The 24,723-nt window shown below is 57.8% G+C and overlaps 1 protein-coding gene across 2 annotated transcripts in view; it reads right to left on the bottom strand.

The window, feature by feature from the left end:
- The window catches only part of FLNC (filamin C), a 28,982-nt gene extending 9,455 nt beyond the window's left edge, over positions 1–19,527 (bottom strand). For both annotated transcript variants that reach the window (XM_077126508.1, XM_077126553.1), the window contains exons 1-30: positions 19,142–19,527; positions 14,582–14,830; positions 13,040–13,137; positions 12,741–12,891; positions 12,531–12,649; positions 12,211–12,288; positions 11,857–12,019; positions 11,480–11,680; positions 9,943–10,080; positions 9,479–9,605; positions 9,211–9,347; positions 8,773–8,966; positions 8,563–8,676; positions 7,361–7,504; positions 7,034–7,157; positions 6,694–6,854; positions 6,338–6,428; positions 6,089–6,258; positions 5,788–5,905; positions 5,434–5,696; positions 4,421–5,018; positions 3,590–3,763; positions 3,314–3,476; positions 2,882–3,042; positions 1,888–2,055; positions 1,682–1,805; positions 1,010–1,166; positions 744–933; positions 512–535; positions 153–400 (exon numbers count right to left, since the gene is read on the bottom strand). In XM_077126508.1, the coding sequence (XP_076982623.1) occupies positions 153–400; positions 512–535; positions 744–933; positions 1,010–1,166; positions 1,682–1,805; positions 1,888–2,055; positions 2,882–3,042; positions 3,314–3,476; positions 3,590–3,763; positions 4,421–5,018; positions 5,434–5,696; positions 5,788–5,905; positions 6,089–6,258; positions 6,338–6,428; positions 6,694–6,854; positions 7,034–7,157; positions 7,361–7,504; positions 8,563–8,676; positions 8,773–8,966; positions 9,211–9,347; positions 9,479–9,605; positions 9,943–10,080; positions 11,480–11,680; positions 11,857–12,019; positions 12,211–12,288; positions 12,531–12,649; positions 12,741–12,891; positions 13,040–13,137; positions 14,582–14,830; positions 19,142–19,496 (5,202 nt within the window). In that variant the 5' untranslated portion in view covers positions 19,497–19,527. The remainder of the gene's footprint in view (positions 1–152; positions 401–511; positions 536–743; positions 934–1,009; positions 1,167–1,681; positions 1,806–1,887; positions 2,056–2,881; positions 3,043–3,313; positions 3,477–3,589; positions 3,764–4,420; positions 5,019–5,433; positions 5,697–5,787; positions 5,906–6,088; positions 6,259–6,337; positions 6,429–6,693; positions 6,855–7,033; positions 7,158–7,360; positions 7,505–8,562; positions 8,677–8,772; positions 8,967–9,210; positions 9,348–9,478; positions 9,606–9,942; positions 10,081–11,479; positions 11,681–11,856; positions 12,020–12,210; positions 12,289–12,530; positions 12,650–12,740; positions 12,892–13,039; positions 13,138–14,581; positions 14,831–19,141) is intronic.
- Between the last annotated feature and the right edge of the window lie 5,196 nt (positions 19,528–24,723).

Here is a 24,723-nt window from a genome sequence, read left to right as displayed (position 1 = left end):
CTGCAGGAAAAGCAAAGGCTTCATTTTGGAGCACCTGGCCCCAGAAGCCATCAGACATGGGGACAGGGTTCTGGGATTCCTTGCTGCTGCTAAGAGGGCCCAGCCCTACCTCCCCAGCCCCCACCTAGCCCTGCTGTGGCCTTGGAGCTTACCAGCACGTGGAAGGGGCTGTTGGGGATGTGCTCGCCTCCAAAGCGGATGGTGATGACGTACTTGCCCGGCTTGGGCGCTGTGTAGTAGATGTCAAAGGTGCCATCGTGGTTCTCAACCACGTCCACGTCGAGTTCCGCCCCATCCGGTGTGGACACTGTACACGTCACCTTCCCCTTGCCTGCTGCCTTGGCATCCACCGTGATCACCGTCTCTTCCCCAATCTGGATGCGGGGCCCCAGGCAGGCACCTGACCCACGGAACAGTCAAGTCAGAGGGCTGTGGGGGCTGAGACCCAGCCCCTCTCCATTCCCGGCTGACCCCACCACCCGCCCACAGCAAGAAGAGCAAGGGTACTCACCCAGGCCATGTCCTCCAATGGACACTGGAAATAGAGAAAAGTGTGAGGCTGCACAGCCCTCAGGATGGGGCAGAGGGGAGGGGCTGGGAGGGGCAGGGGACAGGGGGTAGGGGCTGGCAGGGGTGGGCTCTCTGACCAGTAGTAACCCCCTTGCTGGGCAAGGGGCCTGGAAGAGTTTTCAGGAGGTGTTGAAGGGTGAGCAGGGGCAGGGGACGCCGGGATAGGTGCCCACCTGTGACGAGGCACTTGCTGGCATCCCCCGTGGGCAGGGCATGGATGCGGAAGGGTGAATAGGGGATCTCGTCCCCACCATACTTGATGGTGATGGTGTACCGGCCGCTCATGTCTGGCAAGTAGGACACGGTGTAGGTGCCATCCCCATTGTCTCGGATATTGGCCTTTTTGGGCTTTCCCTCCGGGTCCTGGGGGAGTAGCAGAGGTCAAGTCCTGCCCATACCCGGGGCCTGGTGTGGGAGGAGAGGCTGCACGTGAACTCACCAGGATCTGGACGGTAAGCAACCCCTCGCCAGCATCCCGAGCATCGATGGTGAACTCCACAGGCAGGCTGGCAGGGATGCCAGAAGCGTTGAGGCCGGGGCCGCTGGCCCGTACCTTGCTGGCATCGTGGGCTGGAAGCACCTTGATCTTGAAGGGGCTTGTGGGGCAGAAGGGATGGACAGTTGGCTGGGGGTCATGGCAGGGGACATCTGTCTCATATTGAGGCTAGAGACCTCCCTGCATACATGGGCAGGAAAGTGACTGTGGGATAAGGAGGAGAGACCATGTATCCCCGGAGCCAGATGCCATCCTGAGCCTTGGAGAAGGTTCACACATGGAGCCCCCTGAGCCTGGGCATGTTCTCTTCTATCCCCAGGAGGATGCTACAGTTTGTTTAAAGCACAGGGCTCAGAAGGATGCCCTCTCCCAGGCCTGCCACACGTCTTCAAGGTGCTACTTTTGTAGTTACATGTGGCAAAAGCCCAGCTCAAGGAGAGGGGCTGGGTAGAGAGGACTGGGCAAGAGCAGAATGCACCAGCTGAGACAGGAGGCTGGGAGGTTGAGACATGGGGAGGGGCTCGCCCCAGGGCCCAGCAACAACCCTGTGGGTGGGACCCAGTGGGAGCTCCTCAGAGCTCAGCCGCAGCACAGGAGACTACAGCTGGTCCTCACCTGCGTGGCACCTCTTGATCAGCATACTTCACAGCCACCGTGTAGGGTCCATCAGTGGCTGGGGTGTAGTGGACAGTGTGGGTGCCATCCCCATTGTCACGCACCTCCACAGGCTCAGCCACACCTGGGCAAGAGAAGCAGAGTGTCAGCAGAGACTCCAGGCACCCCATCCTGCCTCCCTCCACCCTGCCCCAGACGTTCCATACCTGTGGGGCCCAGTACAGCCACCTGCAGGGGGGCCCGGCCGGCTTGGCTGCAGTCCACTGTGAAAGTCTGGGGTACCCGGGCCCTGACGCCGGCCCCCAGCCCCGGTCCCGAGCACTTCACTTTCCCAGGGTCCACCACATCCTTGACCGGCACCCGGAATGGGCTCCCTGCAAGGAGATGGGCATCAGCACCTACCCACCTGCCTGGGAGGACCTGCTCCCCAGTGAGGGACCAAGAAAGAGCCCCGGCTTTGAAAAACCCACAGGGAGGCTAAGTCAACATGTGAAACTGTTGCTCAGGAACTAGCTAAGAAAACATAAACAAGAACAAATGAACTTGGCTGCAGACTGAGGCTGGGCGAAACTCTCACAATTGGGTCACAGCCTTGGAAGAAGGCCTGCCTAAATTAATAAGATGTTAAAAATGGAATAATTTTAAGAAAATGTGTTTTTGACATTGTGGTTAATAATAATATAAAAATGTGAAATCAGATAAGTTAAGGGGAACTTTTAAAAAGATCAGCAGGCCCAGGTTATGTGGTGATTGAAGGCTGAACACACCCAAGCAGCTCCATCCTGCAGGAAAGCAGGAAGTTCTTTGCTTTGCAGACAAGAGCAACTGGGCACAAGAGGCTGTCCTTGTTCAGGCAGCCAGTGATCTGGACTGGGTGCGACTGGCCAAACCCACCATGGGTGGATCTGCCCATACAGGGCCTGGCACTATAGCAAGGACACCATGGCCATGGAGGGGCCCTCAGTAGCCAAGGGGCTGAGATAACAGAGCTGGGTCCCTGGGTCACATTAACAGCAGCCACCCTATGGCCTCTTGGCCTTAGCCTTCGGCACCCAAGCTTGCCTCCCCGCCACCTCCCCACCACGGCTGGGCTGTGCCGCAGCCTGCTCTAGGGTGCCCTTTCTCCAAATCTTCACATCCACCCTCCTTCCAGTTTCCTCTCACTGAGCCTGCTGGCCTCCACCTGCCCTCTCTGCACACCTGGGATGGGCCGCCCCCCGAAGGTGATGTTGACATCATAGTCTCCAGGGGTAAAGGGGATGTACTCCACGGTGCAGCTACCATCCTTGTTGTCCTTGCAGGACATCTTGGCTTCGGAGGGGCCCTCGATGGCCAGGCCTAGGCCTCCGGTGCCAGCACCCCTGCAAGATGACAACCCCTCAGTTCAGTGAGGTCCAGAGAACGGAGATGGAGGGGCAGGTGATGGGGTCATGGGGGACAAGAAAAGGAAAGCAGACCACTGAGGGCTCAGCTGAGGAGGGATGGGTGACAGAGGTTGACCTGGGATACTGGGGAGGTTTGCTCCTGGGGTACCCCTTGAAAAGACACACATAGAAGGACAACGGGGCAGGCAAGTGGCTGGGATCAGGGTGGCCACAGTCTTAGGGTCAAGTTTAGGAAGGGGGAGGATACCTGGTCTCCACAGTGAAGCGGTTGGCCTTGTTGACCAAGCCACCCTCCAGGCCTGGCCCGAAGGCCCGGACGCGGGTGGGGTCACAGCCCTCTGTCACGCCCACTCGGAAGGGGCTCTTGGGCATAGCCACCTCATCATACAGCACCTCCACCAAATGCACGCCTAGAAGCCAGGCCACAAGGAGTCAGGCAGGCTGTGTGTGCAGCGCCCCCAGTCCTGCCTCCAAGAATGCGGGGACCGGAACCCCTGCCACGTCCCATCAGCTGGTCACTCACCCTCTTCATAAGCGGTGTACTGCACTCGGTAGGTACCGTCTCCATTGTCCGTCACGTAGGTGTCCGTCTTAGCGCCCGAAGGGTTGCGCACACGTGCGGTCACGTGGTTTCCACCCGTGGCTGTTAGGGACCTTGCGTCCACAGTGAACTCTGTGGTCACCTCGCGCAGGACGCCTGGGCCCAGGAGTGGAGTGCTCAGCACCCAGTGAGGGCAGCCCTCGCCCAGAAGTGCGCCCCACCCCAAGGTTGCCCTCCCCAACCTGAGGCTGCCCCTCCTCTGGGCCATGATCTTTCCAAGCAGCGCCCCAGCAACCCTCTCTCGTTCCTGAGACCTCCCAGGCCTGGGCTCCCACGGCCCTACAAGACCTTAGCTCTTGACACCTCACAGTGACACCTCTGTTCATCACCCCACCGGGCTTTGGGCCCCTTGAGCGCGGACCTGGGTCTTATGCCCCACCCGGCCTGCCCCCCGACCCTGGCCCCCCCAGCAGGCGGTCCACTCACACTTACTGAGCTGAGAGGCACCGGCTCCTGCCTCCTGCCTCCCTCTACCCTAAAGCTTCTCTTCTGCATCCTCTGCAGGGCTCTAAGCCTTTGGGGATCAGGATCCCTTAATCTAATGGCAAGTTGAGGATTTCCCCAGAAAAGTGCCAACGGACAGACAGATTTAGCCTCAAGAACAGAGGCAAATCTCCCCTTCATGCCCTGGGTTCCTTCTCTGGAGCTGTCTGAGCCCTTCAAGTGCCTCCCTTCACCCAGGCTGCTCCCCTGAGCCCTCAGCACTGCTTCCCTCCCTCCCCCCTGACCACCCGCTCCTCTTCTCTCACTCACCATGTGGCTCCACGCCTGGCCCCGAGACTTTGATGCCGCTGGTGTCAACAGCGGGCTGCACATGGACGCGGGTGGGGAATTTGGGTACAGGGTGCCCGCCGTACTTGATGGTGATGGTGTAGGTGCCAGGGAAGGCGGGGCTGTAGGTGATATGGTAGGTGCCGTCCGCATTGTTGTGGATCAGCACCTCGGCCTTCACGCCAGCGTCCGACAGGATCTCGATGGTCAGCTCAGCGTCGCCCGCCTCTGAGCAGTCCACAGTGAAGGTGGCCGCCTCGCCAACCTTGCCGCGCTCCAGGCCCGGCCCGCTGGCCCGCACCTTGCTCGGGTCGAACACGGGCCGGATGGTGGCCTTGAAGGGTGAGCCGGGAATGTGGGCTTCGGCAAACAGGATGTTGATGGTATACTCGCCCGGCTCCGTGGGCAGGTAGCTGACAGCACAGGAGCCATCACCGTTGTCCTGGCACTCAATCTTGGCCTCGCAGGGGCCCTCCACAGTCAGCCCCAGGCCTCCTGTGCCTGCCCCCTTGGTGTCGATGGAGAACGGAGCTGGGGTGCCCACCAGCCCACCCTTGAGGCCTGGGCCATAAGCACAAACCTAGGGAGAAGGGCAGGCATGTGGGTTCCCTATGCCGACCTCTTCTACACATCCCCTCCTAGCTCCCCACCCAGTTGAGCATCTCAATTCTAACAGCTACTACAGACTGAGTACCTAGCGTTAATCCTTAGAACAAGTCCAGGTGAGGAAACGAAGGCCGAGACAGGCTAAATAATTTGCCCCAGTTAATGGACCTGAGATTCAAGCCCAGGTCTGATTCCAAGGCTGGGTTCTTTATAACCAAGTTGTCTCAAGGGCAGGTCCGGGGTGGGGGGAGGGAAGGTCTCCTTGGCCCTGGGTCTTCGGCTATGCCCACTCCCAGCTACATAAGCCCCTCTGGCCTCTGCCCCTGCGATTCATCCAGCTTCCCTCCCAGCCCCCAACTCCCAGCTCCTGCCAGCCCTTAACTCCTCACCTTGGAGGGGTCAGGGGGCAGGACACCCTCCACGGCAAAGGGGCTGCCAGGCACTGGGTGACCATCATAGGTGATGTCCACCTTGTAGGGCCCCTCCTCGGGGGGCATGTAGCGCACAGCCTGGGCCTCAGCTCCACCCCCGGGCTCCAGCTTGCAGGGGATGGGTCTTCTGGAGGGTGAGGTCATCCGCACATCGAGCTGGCCCTGACCACCAGCCCCTCGCGTGTTCACGGAGAATGCCTGTTCTTGCCCCACAGCCACCTCTGCGTAGAGGGCAAGGGACCATGAGCCGAAACACTGGCCCGTCCCACCCCAATCCCCCCTTGCTCCCAGGGCAGCTCTTGTCCCACTTACTGCTGTTGAGGCCTTGAACTTTGACTTTGCTGAGGTCCAGTGGGGGGGCCACATTCACCACAAAGGGGCTCTTGGGAACAGGGTCCCCACCATAGGTCACCGTCACTGCCATGTTGCCCTGTTGGGTGCAACAGTAGGTCAGAACTGAGTGGTTCAGACAGCTGGTGCCAGCCCAGCAAGAGAGAAGACAGGGAGGCAGGAAAGAGCCAAGGATCCAGAACCGATCCTGGGAGATTTGCGGGACCACCCAGGACTCAGGTCAGCCAGGACGGGCAGGGGCGCGGGAAGGGACGGGGCACACCTGCTGGACGGCGGTGTACTTGACAGTGTAGGAGTAGTCGTGGTTGTCGATGATTTCAAAGTCCCGCACAGCCTCACCCTTGGCTGCCCCAGCAAAGTGCACGTCCAGCTTGGCCTTGCCAGCACCCTTGGTCAGCACCGTGAAGTGAGTGGGCTTCCCAACTTCCACACCTAGGGAGCCCACCCAGAGGTGGTGGTGAGGGACTGGCAGCCCCAGCCCAGCGTGCCCCCAGCCCCGGCCCACACCTACCTGTGCGGTTTAGCCCAGGGCCCTCGGCCTTGACCTTGCTGGCATCGTGGGACGGGTCCACCTTGATGTGGAAGGGGCTGGCAGGGATCTCCTGTTTGGGGGAGGGCTTGGTCAGGGCTCTAAGACGGGGCGGCACCTCTGCATGGGCTAGATGCTGAGGCAGGGTGTCCCCAGAGGCCCCGTGGGGACAAGGGCAGCGTCTCAAAGGGCCCCCTTTGTTTTCTCCTTTGCACACTGCCCACACCCAGGAAGTTCTCAATAAATGCCTGGGGAGTTGCACTTCCCCAGCCCCCAGATGACAGCATCACAAACTACCTGGGAGGTGCAGGCTGCCAATGAGGGAGGGACCAGGGTACCTGGTTGGCAAACAGCACCATGATGGTGTAGCGGCCGGCCCCCGGGGGCGTGTACTTGACCGTGAAGGTGTCATTGTCGTTCTTGATAATGTCAAAGTCTATGTCAGCCTCTGCAGGGCCCACCACGCCAGGGGCGCACTTGATGCCAATGCTCACATCCCCTGCGGAGAGGCAGTCACTGATCATGAGCGAGGTGGGGCTCAACAACTCCCCTCACCTGACTGGTTCCTCCAAACCTCTGGGAACCGGCTCCAGCCAGCCGGAGGGGCAGCCCCACCCATCCAGGCCCCGCCCACACCCAACCCCGGCCCCGCCCCCTTTCCCCGGGCTGAGCTCACACCTTGCCCCGCCTCGCTGCAGTCCACCGTGAAGTAGGTGGGCTCGTTGGCCTTGAGGCCCGTTTTCTCCACACCAGGGCCGTACACCTTCACCCGCTCGGGGTGACTGCCCTCTCCCACGTTGACCTGTGGGGAGGAGTCGATGCTTGGCGCCGTGTCCCTCCCTCACGGCGCCTCCCCTCCCCCAGCACTACCGGCCCCAGCCTTGGGCCAGTTTTAGCCTCTTGATGGGAGCCTTGAGGTGGGGAGGCAGGGACAGCCACGGTCTCAGGCCTGGGGTTCCGCCCTCCCTCTGGCTGTGGGCATGGGGCTGGGCTTGGAGGACGAACCCGGAAGGGGCTCTTGGGCACGTTGACGCCTCCCCAGGAGATGATGATGGTGTGCTTGATGGGCTTCGTGGGCACGTAGGAACAGCGGAAGGTGCCATCGCCATTGGGAATGACCTTGATGTCGATGGGGCAGCCGTCTGCATCCTGTGGACACCACCCAAGCAAGGTTCACAGTGGGCTTTGGCCTCCTCTGAGCACCTGCACCCTCTGCTGGCCTTCAGTAAAACTCCACCGGACCTCCTTACCCATCCTCCAGCATGCTCAGCATTACCTCTACTCTCACGCTCAACGCCCCTCCTCCACCCTCAGCCCCTGATGTCAACTGTGCCAGCCCAAATGCCAGCTCAGTGCCATGTGCTCTAATAGCCAAAGCCCCCCCGGCCAGGAGCCAGGAGACCTGGTCTCCCAGCCTAAGTTTCCTCATCTCTGAAATGTGTTGTTTGGGGAGAAGCTGAAAAAAAGAGCCTTTTAAGAAGAATCATCCTCTTTGTCCCTCAAGAATATGTTCATTAACCTCTAGGGGTCAATGGATACCAGTTGAATAATGTCTTATTCAATCAAAACATCTTTCCATTGCAAGGTTATTAGCGTAAAGCATAAGTTTTGTCTTTGTAATTGGTAAACTATGTTTTTGTTTGTTTTTTGTATATTCATCATCATGATCATTTCTTAGAACATTTGCATCAATTCAGAAAAAGAAATAAAAAGAAAACAGAAAAAAATTCATACATGCTATACCCTTTACCCCTCCCTTTCATTGATCAATCTACTAAATCTATTTTAACATTTGTTCCTCCTATTATTTATTTTTAATGCACATGTTTCACTCTTCTGTCGATAAAGTAGATAAAAGGAGCATCAGACACAAGGTTTTCACAATCACACAGTCACATTGCGAAAGCTGTATCATTACACAGTCATCTTCAAGAAACATGGCTACTGGAGGACAGCTCAACATTTTCAGGCAGTTCCCTGCAGCCTCTCCATTACACCTTAATAAACCATGTTTTAAGATTATCATCAATAAGAAAACCCAACATTTACAACTTTCCATAGTACTTGTGGACCCCTAAGAATCAGGTCTGACTTTCGATGCTGCTACAATTTTCGGCCTGGAGGTCCCTACCTCTAGCCTGCTCCCAGCCCTCTCAGGGTCCCTGCCTGGGGCTGTGAAGGGCAGCAGAGATTGGGCAATACCTCACCTGGGCATAGAGCTTCAGGTCTCCTTTGCCAGCTGCACGGGCATCAATGGTGAACTCAGCGGGCTTGTCCACGATGCAGCCGGTGGGCTCCAGGCCAGGCCCAAAGGCCTTCACCTGTGCAGGGGCAAGATAGGAGGGTGTGAGTTGGGGGCTGGAGGAGGGCCAGCCCACCACCTCCCCAGACCCGGTATGTAGGAGCTGCCGACGCACCTTGTCCGGGAAGCAGTCTGGTGGGGCCGGCTGGATGTGGGCAATGAAGGGCGAGTCGCGGATGTCCTCGTCGTCACAGATGACGTGCACGGCGTACTCCCCGGGCTCTGTGGGCCAGTACCGCACATCGCAGGAGCCATCCCCTTTGTCATCACACTCAATCTTGGCCTGCGAGGGCCCCTCAATGGAGAAACCTGGGTGCAAGGCAGGGAGGGTCAGGGCACAAAGAGGCATCTGGGACCCACAGATAGATGTGGGCCATCACTCCCCCAGCACCTACCCCAGCCGCCCCTGTGTCCCATCACCCTACTCATTCCATCATTCAATTGCATGCTTGCCTTCTGACCCATGTCCACACCTTCGGGCCTCCTGCCACTCCCCAGGGTGCCCCCATTACACCATGGCCCAGCATTCCCACATCCAGCATCAGCTACTCACCCAGTGTCCCCACCTCCGTGCCAATGGCTTCCACCACAAAGTCGGCTGACTTGCCCACCTGGCCAGTCTCCAAACCAGGACCCCAGGCCCGTACTTTCTGTGTTCCTGCCTCTGGGCTCACCTGCACCTCAAAGGGGCTGGGCAAAGAGGGAACAGGTGTCAGTGCTAGGAAGTGCTCCTGCCAGCTCCTACTGCTCCTTGCTGCCTCTCAGTCTTACTCTCACCCAGGGATGCCCAGTTAGGAAGGCATAGGGTGCATGGCACTTACCTGCGAGGGATGGCATAGCCGCCCCATGTGATGGTCACCACATACTTCCCAGGCACCACGGGGTAGTATTCGCACTCAAACACTCCATCTCCAGCCTCCCGCACCTTCACCAGCTCCTCTGTGCCTTCTAAGGAGATGCAGGGGATGGGTTCAACCATCTGCAAGTCCCAGCAATTCTATCCCTTTAGGGAGCCCCCCGGGACCCAGGCGCAGTCTGAGGGCAGTGCTGCCAGTGGGCAGAGTCGAAACTAAGGGAAACAAGTAGGGCTGAGCAAATCATCCCCAGCCTACAGACTGGGAAACTGAGGCAGAGAGAGACCATGTGCCTGAGATTCTGCAGATTCTGTTTCTTGGCAGGGGAGACTCCCAAGGGGCCATAGGGCCATCTGTCCCTGCCCCCAGGGAGTCAGAGCCATGGGCCATATTTCCTCCCTGCTCCCCCAGCCCTGGGCTCCAGCACTCACTTGGCCCCTTGACTGTGACCTTGAGCTCCCCGCTGCCAGCGCCTTTGGTGAACACCTTGAAGTCTGCTACCTCCTTCACGCGCACGCCCTTGGGCTGTAGACCCCGCCCAGAGGCGCGGCAGGCGTTGGGGTTACAGGCTTCAGGGAAGAGAATAGGGTAGGTTGGAGGGTGCTGTGGGACCCAGGACTAGCCTCAGAGCCTCAGCCCCTCACCACTCATTTCCACCTCATAGTGCCCAGTCCTCCTGACCCTCTCACAGGCTCAGGACATGGTCTTAAGCAACCTGGTGCCTGCTTGGGAAGCCATGCTGGGCAGGGACCTGACTTCAGGCTTTAGATCAGGCAGGTTGCAAGAAACCCTCCTGGCTGGGGTTCTCAGCATCACTGCCATTGGAACAAAGGTGTGGCAGAGCCTGGGCAGGGAGTAAGGCTAAAGGCAACAGTGAAGGGCCCTTTACACACCCAGGGTAGGCCTTCTCAGAGCCACCACAGTGGCCTTAGTAATCCCGTCAGGCCACAGAACACTCAGCAATGCCATGGAACATGAGAAACATCGTATAGCCTGCAGCGTGCCACAGAACACAGGCAAGGCATGGAAATCAGCCCGCCATGGGCCCTGACCTTGGCCCTGAACACAGGCAAAAGAATGGTCATCTCAGCCTTCCAGGGAACACACAGAATGGCATGGAACCCATGGAATGTCACAAAAACAGGCCATGACAGGTAATCGAGGCCCACGTGGAGCATGGAGCCTGGGACTGGCCATGGAACACAAGCCATGGTGTGGAACCTAGGGTTTTATCACAGAAGTCATTAGGCAAGTGGCAAAGAAACTAGATTGCCAGAGAACACAGACTATGGCCTGGAACCTGGGGCCTGTCTCAGAATGCCATGGATGGGGCAACACCAGCTTAGCTGAAGCCAGTCAGCTATGGTCATGCCTGCCGCTGCCTCTGCTGGAGAGTACGAACTTGGTGCCACTCTCCTGGGCTGGTGGGCGATGGGCACGCAGGGGGCGAGCGGCAGCAGGGGTGCTGAGTGGCAGGGACAGAACCAAGTGGGAGGAGTTAGCCATGGAGGGGCCTGGTATACAGGTGCTCACCATATGTGCCCCCCCCCATGGCCCTGTCCTTCCTCTCAGCCCTTCCATGGTGGCACCTGTGCTGGTGGCCCTTCAGCGTGACATCCTGACATTTCTCTTATCAATTCCAGGTACCTCGGGGGTGGGAGTTGAGAAATGACCAGGGCAGGGTCTCTCCAGAGCCCCATACCCTGGTCATCCTTCTGCCCAATTTTTTCTTCTTCTTGCGTGCATGGTCCGGGAATCAAACCCAGGTCTCCCGCATGGAAGGCGAGCATCCTACCACTGAACCACCCATGCACCCCCTTCTGTCCGTTTTAAGCCTTCAGCAGCTACCCCCCACCCCCACCCCTGTGGGTTTCGTGCCTCATTTTCCATAAATCTTCAGACCTGGAATCTGATGGCCTGGCCCTGCCCAGTTGAAGGTGATTATAGGGATGGGTGAAGGGCCCTTACCTTCTGCCACGTGGACAGGGAAAGGACTGCGGGAGATGGGGGCACCAGCGAAGGCCACGTGCACTGTGTGTGGCCCCTCCATCACAGGCCTGTATGTGCAGCGGAACGTGTTGTCGCCCTTGTCCTCGAGGGCCACCTCCACTGTGTCCCGCCGGCCCTGCGGGTCCACGATCACCACGGCAACATCACCAGTGCCAGCCCCTGTCAGGGACACCGCCATCAGCGCCCACTCTGGACACACACAGGTGCCCAGGGTTCCCTCATCACGACCCCCCAACACACACCCTTGGCTGGGACCTCTGCCTCAGTCCCCATCCAGCCACACCCTCACACAGTCGGGGCTGACCACCTGGCATCCCCTCAGGGCCCACCCTTACCCGCAGTGTAGATGTCAAAATAGGTAGGCTTGTTGGCCACGTTGCCCACAGGGTCCAGGCCAGGCCCGCGGGCCGACACCTTGTTGGCATCCCCCAGGGCCATGCCCACATTCACCTGAAAGGGGCTGCGTTCGATGTTCTGGCCAGCAAACAGCACGGTCACCTGGGGGTCAGGGGCCAAAGGTTAGCTTCCAGGGGAGGGCAGTTCTGAGAGAGGTTGGAGAAGCATAGCAAAGCCAAGGAGGAAGAGAGGTTGCGGGCTGGTGCACGGGGGGGAATGCGCTGAGAGAGAGTGCCATTCGGCCAGAGGTGAACAGAACCAGGAGGAGAGTGGGGGTGACTCCCGGAAGATACCTTGTGCAAACCAGCGACCTTGGGCACATAGGAGACAGCATAGGTGCGGTCCTTGTCATTGTTGGGAACCACCTTGGCCTGTGGGGAAGGAAGAAGACTGTAAGTCAAGTGACTATAAGCCCCTGAACCCAAGCCCCCAGTGGCTCCCCAGCCCCACGAGGCCCCACAAGGCCCCCGTGGTGGCACCGTCCCCAGTATACACAGCAGAGCAAGTGGCTTTGGCAGCCATCTCTAGGCCATCCCTGCTGTTTGTTGGCCCTGGAGTCTCTGGTTTCACCCCCACACTGATCCCTTTTGCTCCCCCCATGGCCTCTCCGTACCTCCTCGGTGTGGCCCTCAGGATCCTCGATGTAGACCAGCACCTCACCTATGCCAGCATCCACTGTCTGCACAGTGAAGTGGGCGGGCTGCAGCACAGTGTTGCCCTGGGGCTCAATGCCTGAAGGAAAGAAGGAAAAGCCCAGGTTACTTAGGGAGATCCAGCATCGTGCACGGCTGCCAGGGGGAGCTGTCAGGAGCTGAACACCTACCAGGCCCATAGGCGATGGCCTTCTTGGGATTCAGCTGCTTGGATCGAACAGGGGCACCAGGTTTGAGCTTGGCCTTGGGGAACTGGGACAGGTAGGTCATGACAGAATGCTCATCCACGTTGGGATCCACAATTTCCTCGGGGGCAATCACCTGGCACGGAAAGGGACAGAGTTCTATGGCATCCACTTAACCCAGAAGACCCTGTTCTCGCCTCCACACTGACCAGTAGTGCACAGACCCAACACTCGGCCCTCCCATCCTTATGACAGCTCCACCCACCCACCATCTGCAAGAGTACCTGGGGTACTCCGAGCCAGTCGTCCGCCTGCTGCATGGCCTCCCGGGCGTTCTCCACGGGCTGGTTGGGGTCCCAGGCCTCCCAGTCGGGGCAGAGACCTGGAGAAATGGTGGTGGAAAATGATGATTTGGGGAAAGCAGTCACCCAGAATGTAGAGCATGTGCTCATCCTACACCCTCACAGGCTGTGGGTGCACACACCTGTCCACCCATCTCTAGGCCCAGTCAGGCTCCTGCTGCTTCCTAGTGTTGTGGCCCATCAGCCGGACGCTCATCACTGATTAGGGCACAGCCCTTCCTTGCACCAACAATGAGGGCTTTCTGTCCTGCTGACGCAGGCTGGCACCAGCCCTGCCAGCCAGCCTCTGAGCACCGAACCCCATGAGGACACCCTCTCCTAGACCTCCCCCGGCCTCATTCCAGCCGCCTCAGGGGTGGGCAGAGGAGGTCAGAGTCCCACCCATGCCTCTTACCCAGCCCCTCAAAGGCCTCCTTCAAGCTGCCTCAAATCATAGGTATCTAAGCACTTCTCTCTCCCTTTCTAACTGTCCACTTCGGGTAAATGAGGCATTGAAGGGCCCATTGGAAGAGGATGAATTCTCTACAGCCACCCAGAACCCAGCCCTCCTAACACCGAGGCAGTCCTGGATCACTCCTGTGAACGGGGTGTGGGATTGAGGGGGTCCTGGTCCAGACCCAAGCTGGAGGAGAGGGCAATGTTCATTGGTAGGGAGGGGCCCGGCTCAAAGGCAGGAATCCATGACTGGCCGGAACAGCTGAGCTCACTGCTGGCAGCCACACCAGCTATGGGCAGTGGCTCAGCAGCTGGGAATGCTTCCCAGGCGGCCGGTGCCCCCGCCTCCCACCCCCTGCTCCCCGGATGACCCCAGGATGGGGGTGAATTCTCCCAAGGGGGCATGGCTCCCCAAAGGCAGGGCTGACCAACCCAGGGTGGAAGAAGACCCATCTTCTCAGGAGATGAGGGTCAGAAAGGAGGCTGTCCATGGAATGAGGCTGTGGCCTGGGATGCCTTGGTTTCCTCATGACCCTGATGTGCCCCCACCTGATCAGGCCAGGGCCTGCATTGAGAGGGAGCAGGGAAGCTGTCCCAGAGTCCCATATAGGAGAAGTTTCTCTAGGTCTACCTTCCTGCCTTCTCGTTACAAGTTCCAGACATGCTTCCTTTCTTTTGAAAGGTCAGCAGAGATGGTGTCCATGTAGCAAAGTATAAAGTCCATGGAATACGAAGTCAAGACCCAGACCTCCGGGTTCAGTTCTGCCACAGATAAGCTGTGTGTTCTTGGACAAGTCACCAGCCCTCTCTGGATCTCAGTGTTCTTGTCTATAAATGAGGGTTCTAAATCTTTGCCTGGCACCCCTTCAGCAAGGGCCTGACTCTAGCAGTGATTTTCAACTAGAAGAGAGAGGAAGCCCCAGAGGGGATTCTGAGGTATGTATTCAGACAACCCCAAGCCTCAGTACAGCAGCTCGTCCCAGTTCTCCTGGGCTAAGCGCTGTGCGATGGACCTGCTGGTTCACTCACCAGGGGCACAGTTGTCCACCAGGGCGCCCAGTGCTTTGCCATCCTGCCAGTCGCGGTTGAAGTTGGTGATGGGCAGCTGGGGCACCTTGTTCTGGATCCAGCCGAGGAGACGCTGCTTCGGTGTTTGCTTGCGGGCATCCTCGTCCTCCTCATCCTCCCACATGGGCATCGAGATGGAGTAGTGCAGGATCAGCGTCCAGATCAGGCCCAGGATCAGCTTCAGGTTCCCATCCACGATGGCCTTGCTGTCTACAGAGGGGACAAGCTGGGCTCAGGAGGGCCCCACCCTCTGCTGCACTGGCCCCTGCCCCCGAAGCGCCTCCCTCACCTGCCCCGCTGTGGGGATGCTGCTGCTCAGGCAGCTGAGTGCAGGGATCAGGTCTTTTCTGCAAACCTACCTTCTCTGCCCGCCAAACTGCCTCCCTTCGGTAAGACCTAGGCCAGATTCTAACTCCTAAATGGACCCCCACCCTCCAGAATGAGATTACTTCCTTCTGTGTTCCTGAGGCAGGTACTTTCAGCCATATTACAGCATTTGATTCTGCCTCTTAGCATGCTCCAAGTCATCCATGTAATTATCTGTTATTTGTCTGGCCCTCTGCATTGTAAGCCTCTTGGGGGAACATACTGGGTTGTATGTTTTAACAGTTTTATTAGGTATATTTGACATATGATAAACTATACATATGAAAGAGTACAATTTGATAAGCTCTGGCATATGTAACTTACCTATAAATCCACCTCCACAAATCAAGATAGTAAACATATCCATCACCCCCAAAGCTTCCTTGTTCGTATCCCTTGGTAATCCCACTCTCCTGACCCTCTGCCCCTTCCTGCCCATCTCTCCTAGGAAACCACTGATCTGCTCTCTGTCAGTACAGACTAGTTGGCAACTTGTAGAGTTTCATATAAATGGAATTATTCAGTATTTACTCTTTTTTGTCCAGCTTCTTTCACTCTAGACACTGGGTTTTATCCTTCTACATTTAAGGGCCTGGAACTTAGTAAGATCTCAATAAATTCTGGTTGAATGAATATTTTAAAAACTGTTTCCACCCAAATTCTACCCTGAATGCCAAAAAAGGCTTTTGAACAAAGGGGTACTGAGAGGAGAGAGAATATAGAGCATGCTCAGTTAAGGCCTGGAAATCATGTCCTCAAAATCAGGGGGCCAAGAGGATTTCATAAGAGCTAGGGGGAATGTCACCTGGCTGGACTCAAGCCTCTGAAGCTGAGGGATACTGTGGACCAGAATTGGTACCCTGAGGTTGTGGGGCCTAGTTTTCCTTTAGTAGCCAAAGGGAAATATCCAGGAGCTGGGGTGGCCTAGAGTAGAGATCTCTGGAATCCATCTTATTTGTAAAGGACAATGTAGGTCTGAAATCTATCAGCTTCTCTGAACACTGCTTTTAGGAAGTTGGGAGCGGGTGGAAGACCCAGCCTTGTTTACTGGTGTTGCCAGAGAGCTGAGAGAGGGTGAGATTCGAGGCTCCCTCTTACATCTTTCCTGCCCTCCTTTTCCCAGATCTTTGAGGAGGGAGGAATTAGACCAAGGGCCTGGGAAACTACGGCATCCCCCAGCCCACCCACCTGCCTTGGGGAGGGGGAATCTCAGTCTCCCTGTCCTCTGGCTGACAGGCTCTGGCCCCCTGGCTCCCCCCACCTTTCACTGATTCATCCTTCCTTCCCCAGCAGCGCCCCAGCCAGCCCCCTTTCCCCCTGGCTCCACTGCAGCACAATGGTTTGGCAGCTTTCAGATTCCATGACACACTCGCTCCCGGCCTCCCAGTGCTTTCCTTCTTTCTCAAACATAAACAGGCCTATAACACTTTCACACAGTCTTGACACCCCAGTGCCCCCACAGCCTCTCGCCACCCTGACAGCCTCCAAAACTGGTGCTCACATATCCAGAAGTACCTCTTGGAAGCTGGAGACAGACCCCTGAGAGGGCGGGCATGGGAGGCTGCCGGGCTGGGAGGAGTGTATGTGTACGTGTGGGGGACGGTGATCACTCACAGTCACAGAGAGCGAGGTTTCTCCCCAGCAACTGGCCCTGGGCCAAACAGCAAGTGGTCCACAGCCTGGGGCAGGAGAGGGCCAGCAAGGGGCCCAGAGTCCCACTCTGGGGGCAATGCCCTTCCTCTCCTCTCACTCAGCTTAGGCTTCCTCCCTTATATCCTCCCATGCCACCACTCCTCAGCCTGCCTGGGGATACCCCCAAAGGGGGCGGGAAAAGTCAGACAGCCAGTCCTTGAGGCTACCCCAGGATTCAAGTAGAGGGGGAGGAGGAGAGAGAGCTGGGCTGAGGGAGGGGCTGGGACAGCTGCTGTCCCCTCCAGCCCCTCCCTCGGCTGTTGGCCCAAAGAGAAGGAATAGCAACTGGGGAACAGCTGCAGGACAGAGCTGCCTCATAGGCCCCTTTGTTTGGAGGGGCTGAGGGGGCAGTGGGGGCCATACGGGGGTGGTAGGCATAGGAAAGGGGACACAGTTTCTCCAACCCAAGCTGAATACCCCCTCCTTCAGGTGGACGTCCCAGCTCCCAGCTCCCACCCCAGGCCTTGACTTCCCTTCTAGAAAGGGAAATAGTGTGTCTTTCTGGCCTCCCACCAATGTGCTCAGATGCTCAATTTTAGTCTGAGACAATGTCTCCTCATTCCACCACTAAAGGGGACAGCGGGAACTAGAGGAGGCAGGAGGCTCCCACCGGATGGGTAGCCCTTTACATCAGCTCGGAGTCGTCTGAACCCCCTCCCCTCCAGCCTCAGCCTCTCTGCAGCTGAACTGCTGACAGTTTATCTCATCAGCGCGAGGACGCCACTTGGCCGGAACAGGGAACAGCTCCCCTTCCTCTCAGTGGGAACCGAGGGAGAGTCTCTCCCACCCCCAAACCAGCTTTTGCTCCTTCCTCCTCTACTCTGAGCCCGCCCCTGCACAGTCGAGCCAAGGGGGCTGGAGCCAGTAACCATCAAGGGGGAGGGGAGAGGTGTGCTCTGAAAGGATGAGGCCTAGAGATGGGCAGTGGGCTGTCCCTGCAGCCCCCAGAGAGGAGGGGAAGTCTGAGCAGTTTCCTTTAATATCTCCTCTAATAGCCTCGAGCTGTCCCAAAGACCCCACTTGGGACAGTCAGTCTCGCCTTTCCAATCCCAGGGTACAGGGGGTCTCCTTACCCCCACCCCCATTCACATAGCCCTCAGCCCCACTACAGACACCAGCACCTCCTCCCCCACCCCCTGCCCTCAAGTTTGTCCTTCTGGAAAGCTCAGAGACATCTGCTGTGTCACGGAGGCAGGGCTATTTCCAGGCCAGAGCAGGCGGGTGGGGTGGGAGGTAGAGGGGGGAGCACTGGGGTAGGAGGGGGTAAGGTGGAGGGAGGGGCCTAGCAGGGCAAAGGGCCCTAAACTGACCTCAGCTGCTAATTCAGGAGACCTAGAGATGGCCCTGAGGGGGAGAGGGGGGTGGGCATTCAATGATCTGGGTATATCTCTTGGAGCAGCGAGATGGGGGGCGGGGAGGCTCTAGGTTACCTGGCCCTACGTGAAACTCCCCTCATGAGGTCCCGGGGTGTATCCCCACAAGGGGCCCGTTCATGTAAATCAACGCAGAACTCTTCAGACCTCACCACAGGGGTGAGAGGTCTTCCCCAGGCCTGGAAGCCCGCTTGGATGGCTGCAGGGTTGTGAGGGGAGAGGATACTTCTTGCCACTCAAAGCCCATCCTTGGCTTCTTCTCAGCTGTAAAGCCTAGAGTGCCTCCCCACCCCCACACAGCACTGACACACCTTCCAAATCTGGTTACACTCAATGACTTCCTCCCTTCTACAGGCTTTGTCCTCCCTCCCCTCAGTCCAGACCTTTAGCTGCAGCCAATCCCGGGCTGAGGGGGAGGGCTGGGGCAGGGCCTGCAGGGGTGGGAGCCCCCCTCCCCAGCAGACAGAAGCAGGAGGACAGGCAGGGGTTAAGGCTCCCTGCGCTCACTCAGTGCCTTTTTAGGTTTCTGAGGCAGGGCCCTGCCTGCCTTGGCCCCCCAGCCTGAGCCCAGCTGCTGAGCACATGCCTGCCCTGGGCCTCGGCGGGAGCGGCGGGGCCACCAGCTCGCCTTCAGCCTAGAGCCGGGGAAGCTGGGCATTGGTTGGGACCTGCCCTCATGCCCATCTCCCCAGGCGCAGGTGCTGGGAAGCTGGGAAGCTGTGTGCTTTGTTTGGGGGCAGATGCCCCCAGGAATCCGCAATAGGCACTAGCCCTGTCCTTTCAAACCAGGGGCCAGGGTCCTGCCGCGGAAGAAAAGTGGACTAGGAGGGGAGGCGGAATGGCTGGAGCGGGTGTGGGGAAGCTGAAGCTGGAATGGTTAGGTCTGAACTCGCCTGGGTGCCCCGGGTCCTGAGAGGGGTGTGAAGGCAGAGCCCGGGCGAGTCCCGACGGTGCCACGGAGCTCCCCGCGCGCCCACCCAGCACCTGTGCCCCGCTGCCACGCACGGGCCGGCCCTCAGGGCACCGCTCCCCTCCCCTCCAGCTCCCCCCACCCGCCCCCCGTGCCCGAGCCCTCGGCGCCAGCACTGACCGATGGACACGAGCTTGATGTGTTCGCGCTCCAGGAACTCGAGGGCCACGGACACGTTCTCCAGCTTCATCTGGCGGAAGTTGGGGCGCGGGTGGAACTTGCGGTACATGCGCTTCTGGCTGAGCACCTCGAGCAGCGCGATGAGGCGCAGCCCGTCGCTGAGGTCGCGCTGCAGGTCGGTCAGGCGCTTGCCCACGCACTTGAGGTGCTCGTTGCACCAGCGCGTGAACGTGTTCTGCTGAATCTTCTTCCACGGCGCGTCCTCCGCCAGGTCCTTCTCCGTGGACGGCATCTCGTCCACCTCGTCGCCCAGACCGAGGCCCGAGGCCTCCGTGTAGCCGCTGTTGTTCATCATGCTGGCGCGGGCCGGGGCAGGGGCTGCGCTGCGTGTCTGGTCGGGGTCCGCGGCGGGGTCGGGGCGGCCCGGGGGGTGCTGTCGGGCGCTGTCGGGGCGCGACCGCGGGGCTCGCCGCTCGGCACTGCGCTGCTCTCCAACTGCTCTGGCGCCCCTGGCTGGCGGGGCTCGGCGGGCTTCCTCGGCTCTTCGGCCTCTCTCTGTCTCTGTCTGTCTGTCTCTCTCTCTCTCTCTCTCTCGCTCTCTCTCTCTCTCTCTCTCCGTCCGGGGGCGGAGCGGTGCTCGGGAAGTGCGGGCCGGGCCGGGGCGGGGGGTTTAAGAAGCCCCCGGGCCGCGGCCCCCCTGTCTCGCCCGCGGCCCCCGGGTCCACGTCAGAGCGCCGGCCTCCCAGGAATGCCGCCCGGCCCGCGGGTGGGGGCCACGCGGAGCGGAACGGCCCCGCCTCCCCGTCCCCTCCTTCCCCTCCCCTCCCCCACGCGGCCCGGGCGGCGGGAGGGGAGCTGGGGCCTCCCGCCCCTCCCCCACACCGGCCCGAGTCTGCGGACCAGGGGGGCTGGGGTCCCCGAGGAGCCGCCGCCCTGGGGAGGTGGATAGCGGCCCTCGAAGGTGGAAGAGAATGAGGGCGAAAGTTACCCATCCTCACCCAACACCCCTAAACTAAGCCTTGTCAGTCAGAGATGAAATGTGCTCCACTGCAGAGGAGCTCAAGAGATAAATGGGGAAACTGAGGCCAGTGGTTAGAGTGAAACATACACACACACACACACACACACACACACACACACACACACACACACACACGGATGTCGTGTTAGAATTTCTGGATGAGTTGGTGGAAGTGCTGTTGACCGGACCTGGGAGTCCTGGCTTCTAGCCCAGTGTATTGTCCACCTGTGGATAGGGAAGGGAAGTCTGTGAGCTTGTGTAGACCTGGACAGAGAGGAAGCAAGGACACTGCCCAGGCCACTTAGGAAGAAGGCTTGGGGATGGTGGACTCCGCGGCAGGGGGTGGGGGGCACCTCCCTCATTGCTCCACTTTACAGGTAGAAAGGCCTCATTTGGGACCCAAACCCAGAGGCAAAGACTGAGGCTGCTGCCCCTGACTCAGTGCCCCTGCTGCCAGCCCCATCTGGCCTCATCCCCTCAGAATGAAGCTGAGCTCAGGAAAAAGGTACCCAGTGAGTTACACTGTGCCACCCCCACCCCCACTCCGCCCCAGCTCAAGTCTGACTCAACCAAGGTGATGAGTGGGGAGAGAGAGACTGCCTCTTTAGTGCCAGAGAGCCCCCTGGGCAATGTGCCCATTTTGGCCACAAGGCAGATCACTCTAGGGAGAAGGCGGATTACTGACAGAAACAGGGAGAGCCCTGCCCAGAGCAGCCAAGGGGGAACGTGACTGAGGCAGGTGGGCAGCGGTAGAGTGGTCAGGGAGAGCCCGAGGGAGCCAGCCAGGACGTGCTAGGCAGGGCTAGGCTTGGGGTAAGCCAAGGATGGCTGGAGGCCTGGGGAGTGGTGAGGGTAGGGAAACTGAGGCATCCACACAGAGGAGCTGACCTGAGATGAAAAAAAAAGAGCTATAGGATATATTTTTATAAAGAGAATATATATTCTGCGATTTTGTAGCATACATGTATTCCATACCTCCTGGTCTGCCTTTTATGGCCATCCTTCCTCAGCTTTCCCATCCCTCCTGGACCCAGTAAGTTTGGGGTAGTGAATTGGTGAGAGGTTCTGGAAGAAGTAGGCAAACCCTCACTTCATCAACAGGAAACTGAGTGGGTAGGAGACCGTGTCTGAGCCTGAGAAGTGTCTTGTATGTGATACAAGCCATGTATGTGATAACAACTGAGAAGGTTTAAGAAGGTTCTGGGACCTTATAAATGACTAATTCTACCTTTTGCCTCTCTTTTCCCCAGGCTGGGTGAAAAAGAACGAGCTTGTGGTTATCTTTGGGGCTCTCTTCCCAAGAGCAGAATGAGGGCACTCTTCATTAAAGAGCTGAGGGAGAAGTTTGGGGGTTTAATGGGGGCAGTGCTTATAGTGAAAGGGGTCATGAGTGATTTCTGTTCGTTCTCATTAAATGAGGTTGCTTGGTTGCCTGAGTAGGGAGGGGGGAGGAGTAGAGAAGGGCCCAGAAACAGAAAAGGGCCAGGCTGTGTGTGGCTGGGGTGGGGGGGCAGGCTATGGGGGCCCTGATAGTGACAGGCGAGGTATAAATAGCGTGGGCCCTGCAGCTCATGTTCTGTCGGCTGCCTGTGACAAGGTGCTCAGGAATTCTACTCTCCTGCTGGCAAACCCCTTTCTCCCCATCTCCAGTGCTCTCATTACCCACAAGCAACCTTCATCCCGTGGCCCAAAGCACCCATCAGGCACCAGTGCTGCCCATCTACCTGAGAGGCTGAGCTCTCCTGTGGAGAGATTCCCAGTTCCTGGGGGAACATAGCTGGGTCTCACCAAGGAACTGTGTGCCAGTGTGTGCGTGTGTGTGTGCGTGTGTGTGTGCGTGTAAGGGCAGACTTCTGGCACCCAACTCTGAGGTGCCAGGAGCTTAGGGTTCAATGATGTTGTCTTGAAGCTTTGGTGGAGAAACCGATGTACAACTCTGATAAAGGCTGGATTCCCTTGTTGAGCGCAAGGGATAAGCTGGAGTTGCTTGAAGCTGACAGCCTCTTTATAAACCCTAACGGCTCCTATTCCTGTTTTGTGGGCATTCCTTGATGTTCCTGAGTCATTTGGGGGCCAGTGTTGACAGGGGAGAGTTCAGACTGATGCCCACAAGTGGAGAGATAACTCTCAAGGATAGCCCCCCATGCCTCCCCTGGCTCTCCCCCTTTGACTCATTGTCTCATTCCAGTAGAGAGCAGTGTGTCTGCCCCAGGGGAGTGAGAGGAGGGTACAGAGTGCCCATGGATGGTTCCCGTCACCCCCCCATCCCCCGAGAAACCTGAGCCTGTTGCTCTCCAGGATAAATCGGGGCCTGACTCAGGCTCCAGCCAGCCAGTCACAGTCAGCCTGACCCTGGCGCAGGCTGGTGACTCAGCCCCCGATATAGCCCATGAGCCCAGGCCCCAGGCCCAGCCACATGGGCCGGAACAGACCGTGCACAATGTTGGTCCTATAGCCTGCCAATTGGGCTCCTCTCCCCAAGGAAGGCTGATAGGTTCCTCCCTGAGCCAGGCAGGGGCACCCAGAGGGGCTTACAGGGGGTTTTGTCAGCTGAATATTTGGGGCTGCATTGGTTGGAGCCATGGGCATTTATAAGCCTGACTCACCACCACCCGCTTGTCTCAGGAGACCAGGCTACCCGGTCTTTCACCTGACCCTGCCTCTGCCATCAAGGGGACTGCTTGTCAGCCACTGACACTGGCCTCATTTAACTCGGACTGAGCAGAATCTGAGTAAGTGGGTGCAATGGGCCATGTTTGAAAATCCTGCTGTTCTGGAGCCGTGGTCATTTCCACAATCACCTGTGACGATACCAGGCTGGTATCACAGCAGACACCCAGAGCAGGCACTCTGACCAAGCCACACTACTGATTATGGTGCTGACCCAGGTGCCAGGGACAATGGAAGAGTGGAAAGATCCACAGGCTGAATTCCAGCCTCTCTACTTCTGGCTCTGTGACCTTGGGAGGTAATGTAACTTTTTGTGACCTTTGTTTTCTCATTTGTAAAGTGGAATTAGTCACACTTTCATCTGATTTTTTAAGATGTGAAGATGAAAGGAGATAACTGTAAAATGATTGGCTTGGTGCCTGTCAGTTTGCTTCGTCTGCTGGTATCTCGGGGATGGAGTGAGCCAGGTTCTTCCTCACAGTCTGTCTTTCCACCCCTGTAGAGACCATTGTCAGGATCTCTACACTGGTCCCTCCCTCTCTTACCTAGTAAATCTACTTCCTAACCTTCCACCTGCCAGAATCATAACTGGCAGCGCTTCTGTCTTTGGAAGGGTGCACGCTGACCGAGGGCAGCAGGTCCTTGAGAGGGGTGACAGCTGGCATGGTCGTCTTGGGAAGGGAAAGCAGAGGGGACTGGTCTGCAGGGAGGAAGCGGTTATGCAGAGGGCGGCAGAGGAGAGATAGAGGCTCCCAAGCCTTGGTACCACCTGTACCTGAGGCCTGGCTACATACCTGCCCATGGATTCCAGGAGACACCCTTGTAGACTTAAAATCAATTCCCCCCCCCCCTTTTTTTCTTAGGCTAGCTGGAGGGAATGTTTCACCCACAACAGAGACCTGTTTAATATACTTTGGTAACAATATATCAATAAGACCAGGAGACATCAAGTTCAAACCAGATGAAGAGGATGAGGTTCCACAATAAGCCCAGAGAGGCTTACACTCACATAAAGGCAAGTATCCTAAAGGGAAGAGTTCTGTTTTCTAAGCCAAAAGACATGGGGAAACCTAGGACCACGTCCCCATCGACACCCAGGCTCCTTGTTCAGGCTGGGAAGGACCCGATAATGTCCTGTCTGGAGGTTAACTGCCTGCCAGACCCTGGCCTCCATCTTGGCTTCTAATTCCAAGTCTAAGTAAGTGACTAAGCAGCTACAGGAATCTTCTAGTAATTTTCACTGTGTATGTTCTGCAGCCAACTGGTGGCTGGAGTAAAGCAGACAGAACGCAGGGTCTCCCGCCACTCAACAGTGAGTGAGTGTAATGACACCAGGCAGGTTGTGAAGGAACTTCTTTAAGTAGATGACAGTTGAGAGCTCAAAATCAAATATACTTGACTAAAAGCAGAGCTTCTCAAACTTTATTGTGCATACTAATGACCTGGGGATCTCGTTAAGATGCAGATTCTGTTTCAGTAGCTCTGAGGTGGGGCCCGAGACCTCCTTTCTAACAAACTCCCAGCTGATGCCGGTGCTTCAGGTCTGTGGACCACACTTTGAATGCAGCAAGTGGATAGACCACCCTAAGTCAGCACTATCTTTATAGAGTCATTTAGCAGAAAGGCAAAAGGGACGAGTGGCCCTGCCCTCATTTTGGCTTAGAGCCATGTTCATAAGGGTGGAATTTCCAAGGGCTGGTCAAAATTTCAGCACTGGCTCCAGGCCTCCTAGGACGGACTCCAGTTAAGCCTTCTTGCTCCTTTGAGCTGCATACAATTTAGAAATATCCTACTCCTCAAAGTCCTTTTTGTTGCACCTGGGAAAGGGCTGGGGAAGAAATGGATTTAGATCTTAGCAGGACCCACCGCTGTATATGCTCTATAAGCATAT

This window comes from Tamandua tetradactyla, chromosome 1 (assembly GCF_023851605.1).
Source record: "Tamandua tetradactyla isolate mTamTet1 chromosome 1, mTamTet1.pri, whole genome shotgun sequence".
Classification (NCBI taxonomy): Eukaryota; Metazoa; Chordata; class Mammalia; order Pilosa; family Myrmecophagidae; genus Tamandua; species Tamandua tetradactyla.
The sequence above is the reverse complement of the archived record's forward strand: the minus strand, read 5'-3'. Positions and strand labels throughout refer to the sequence as shown.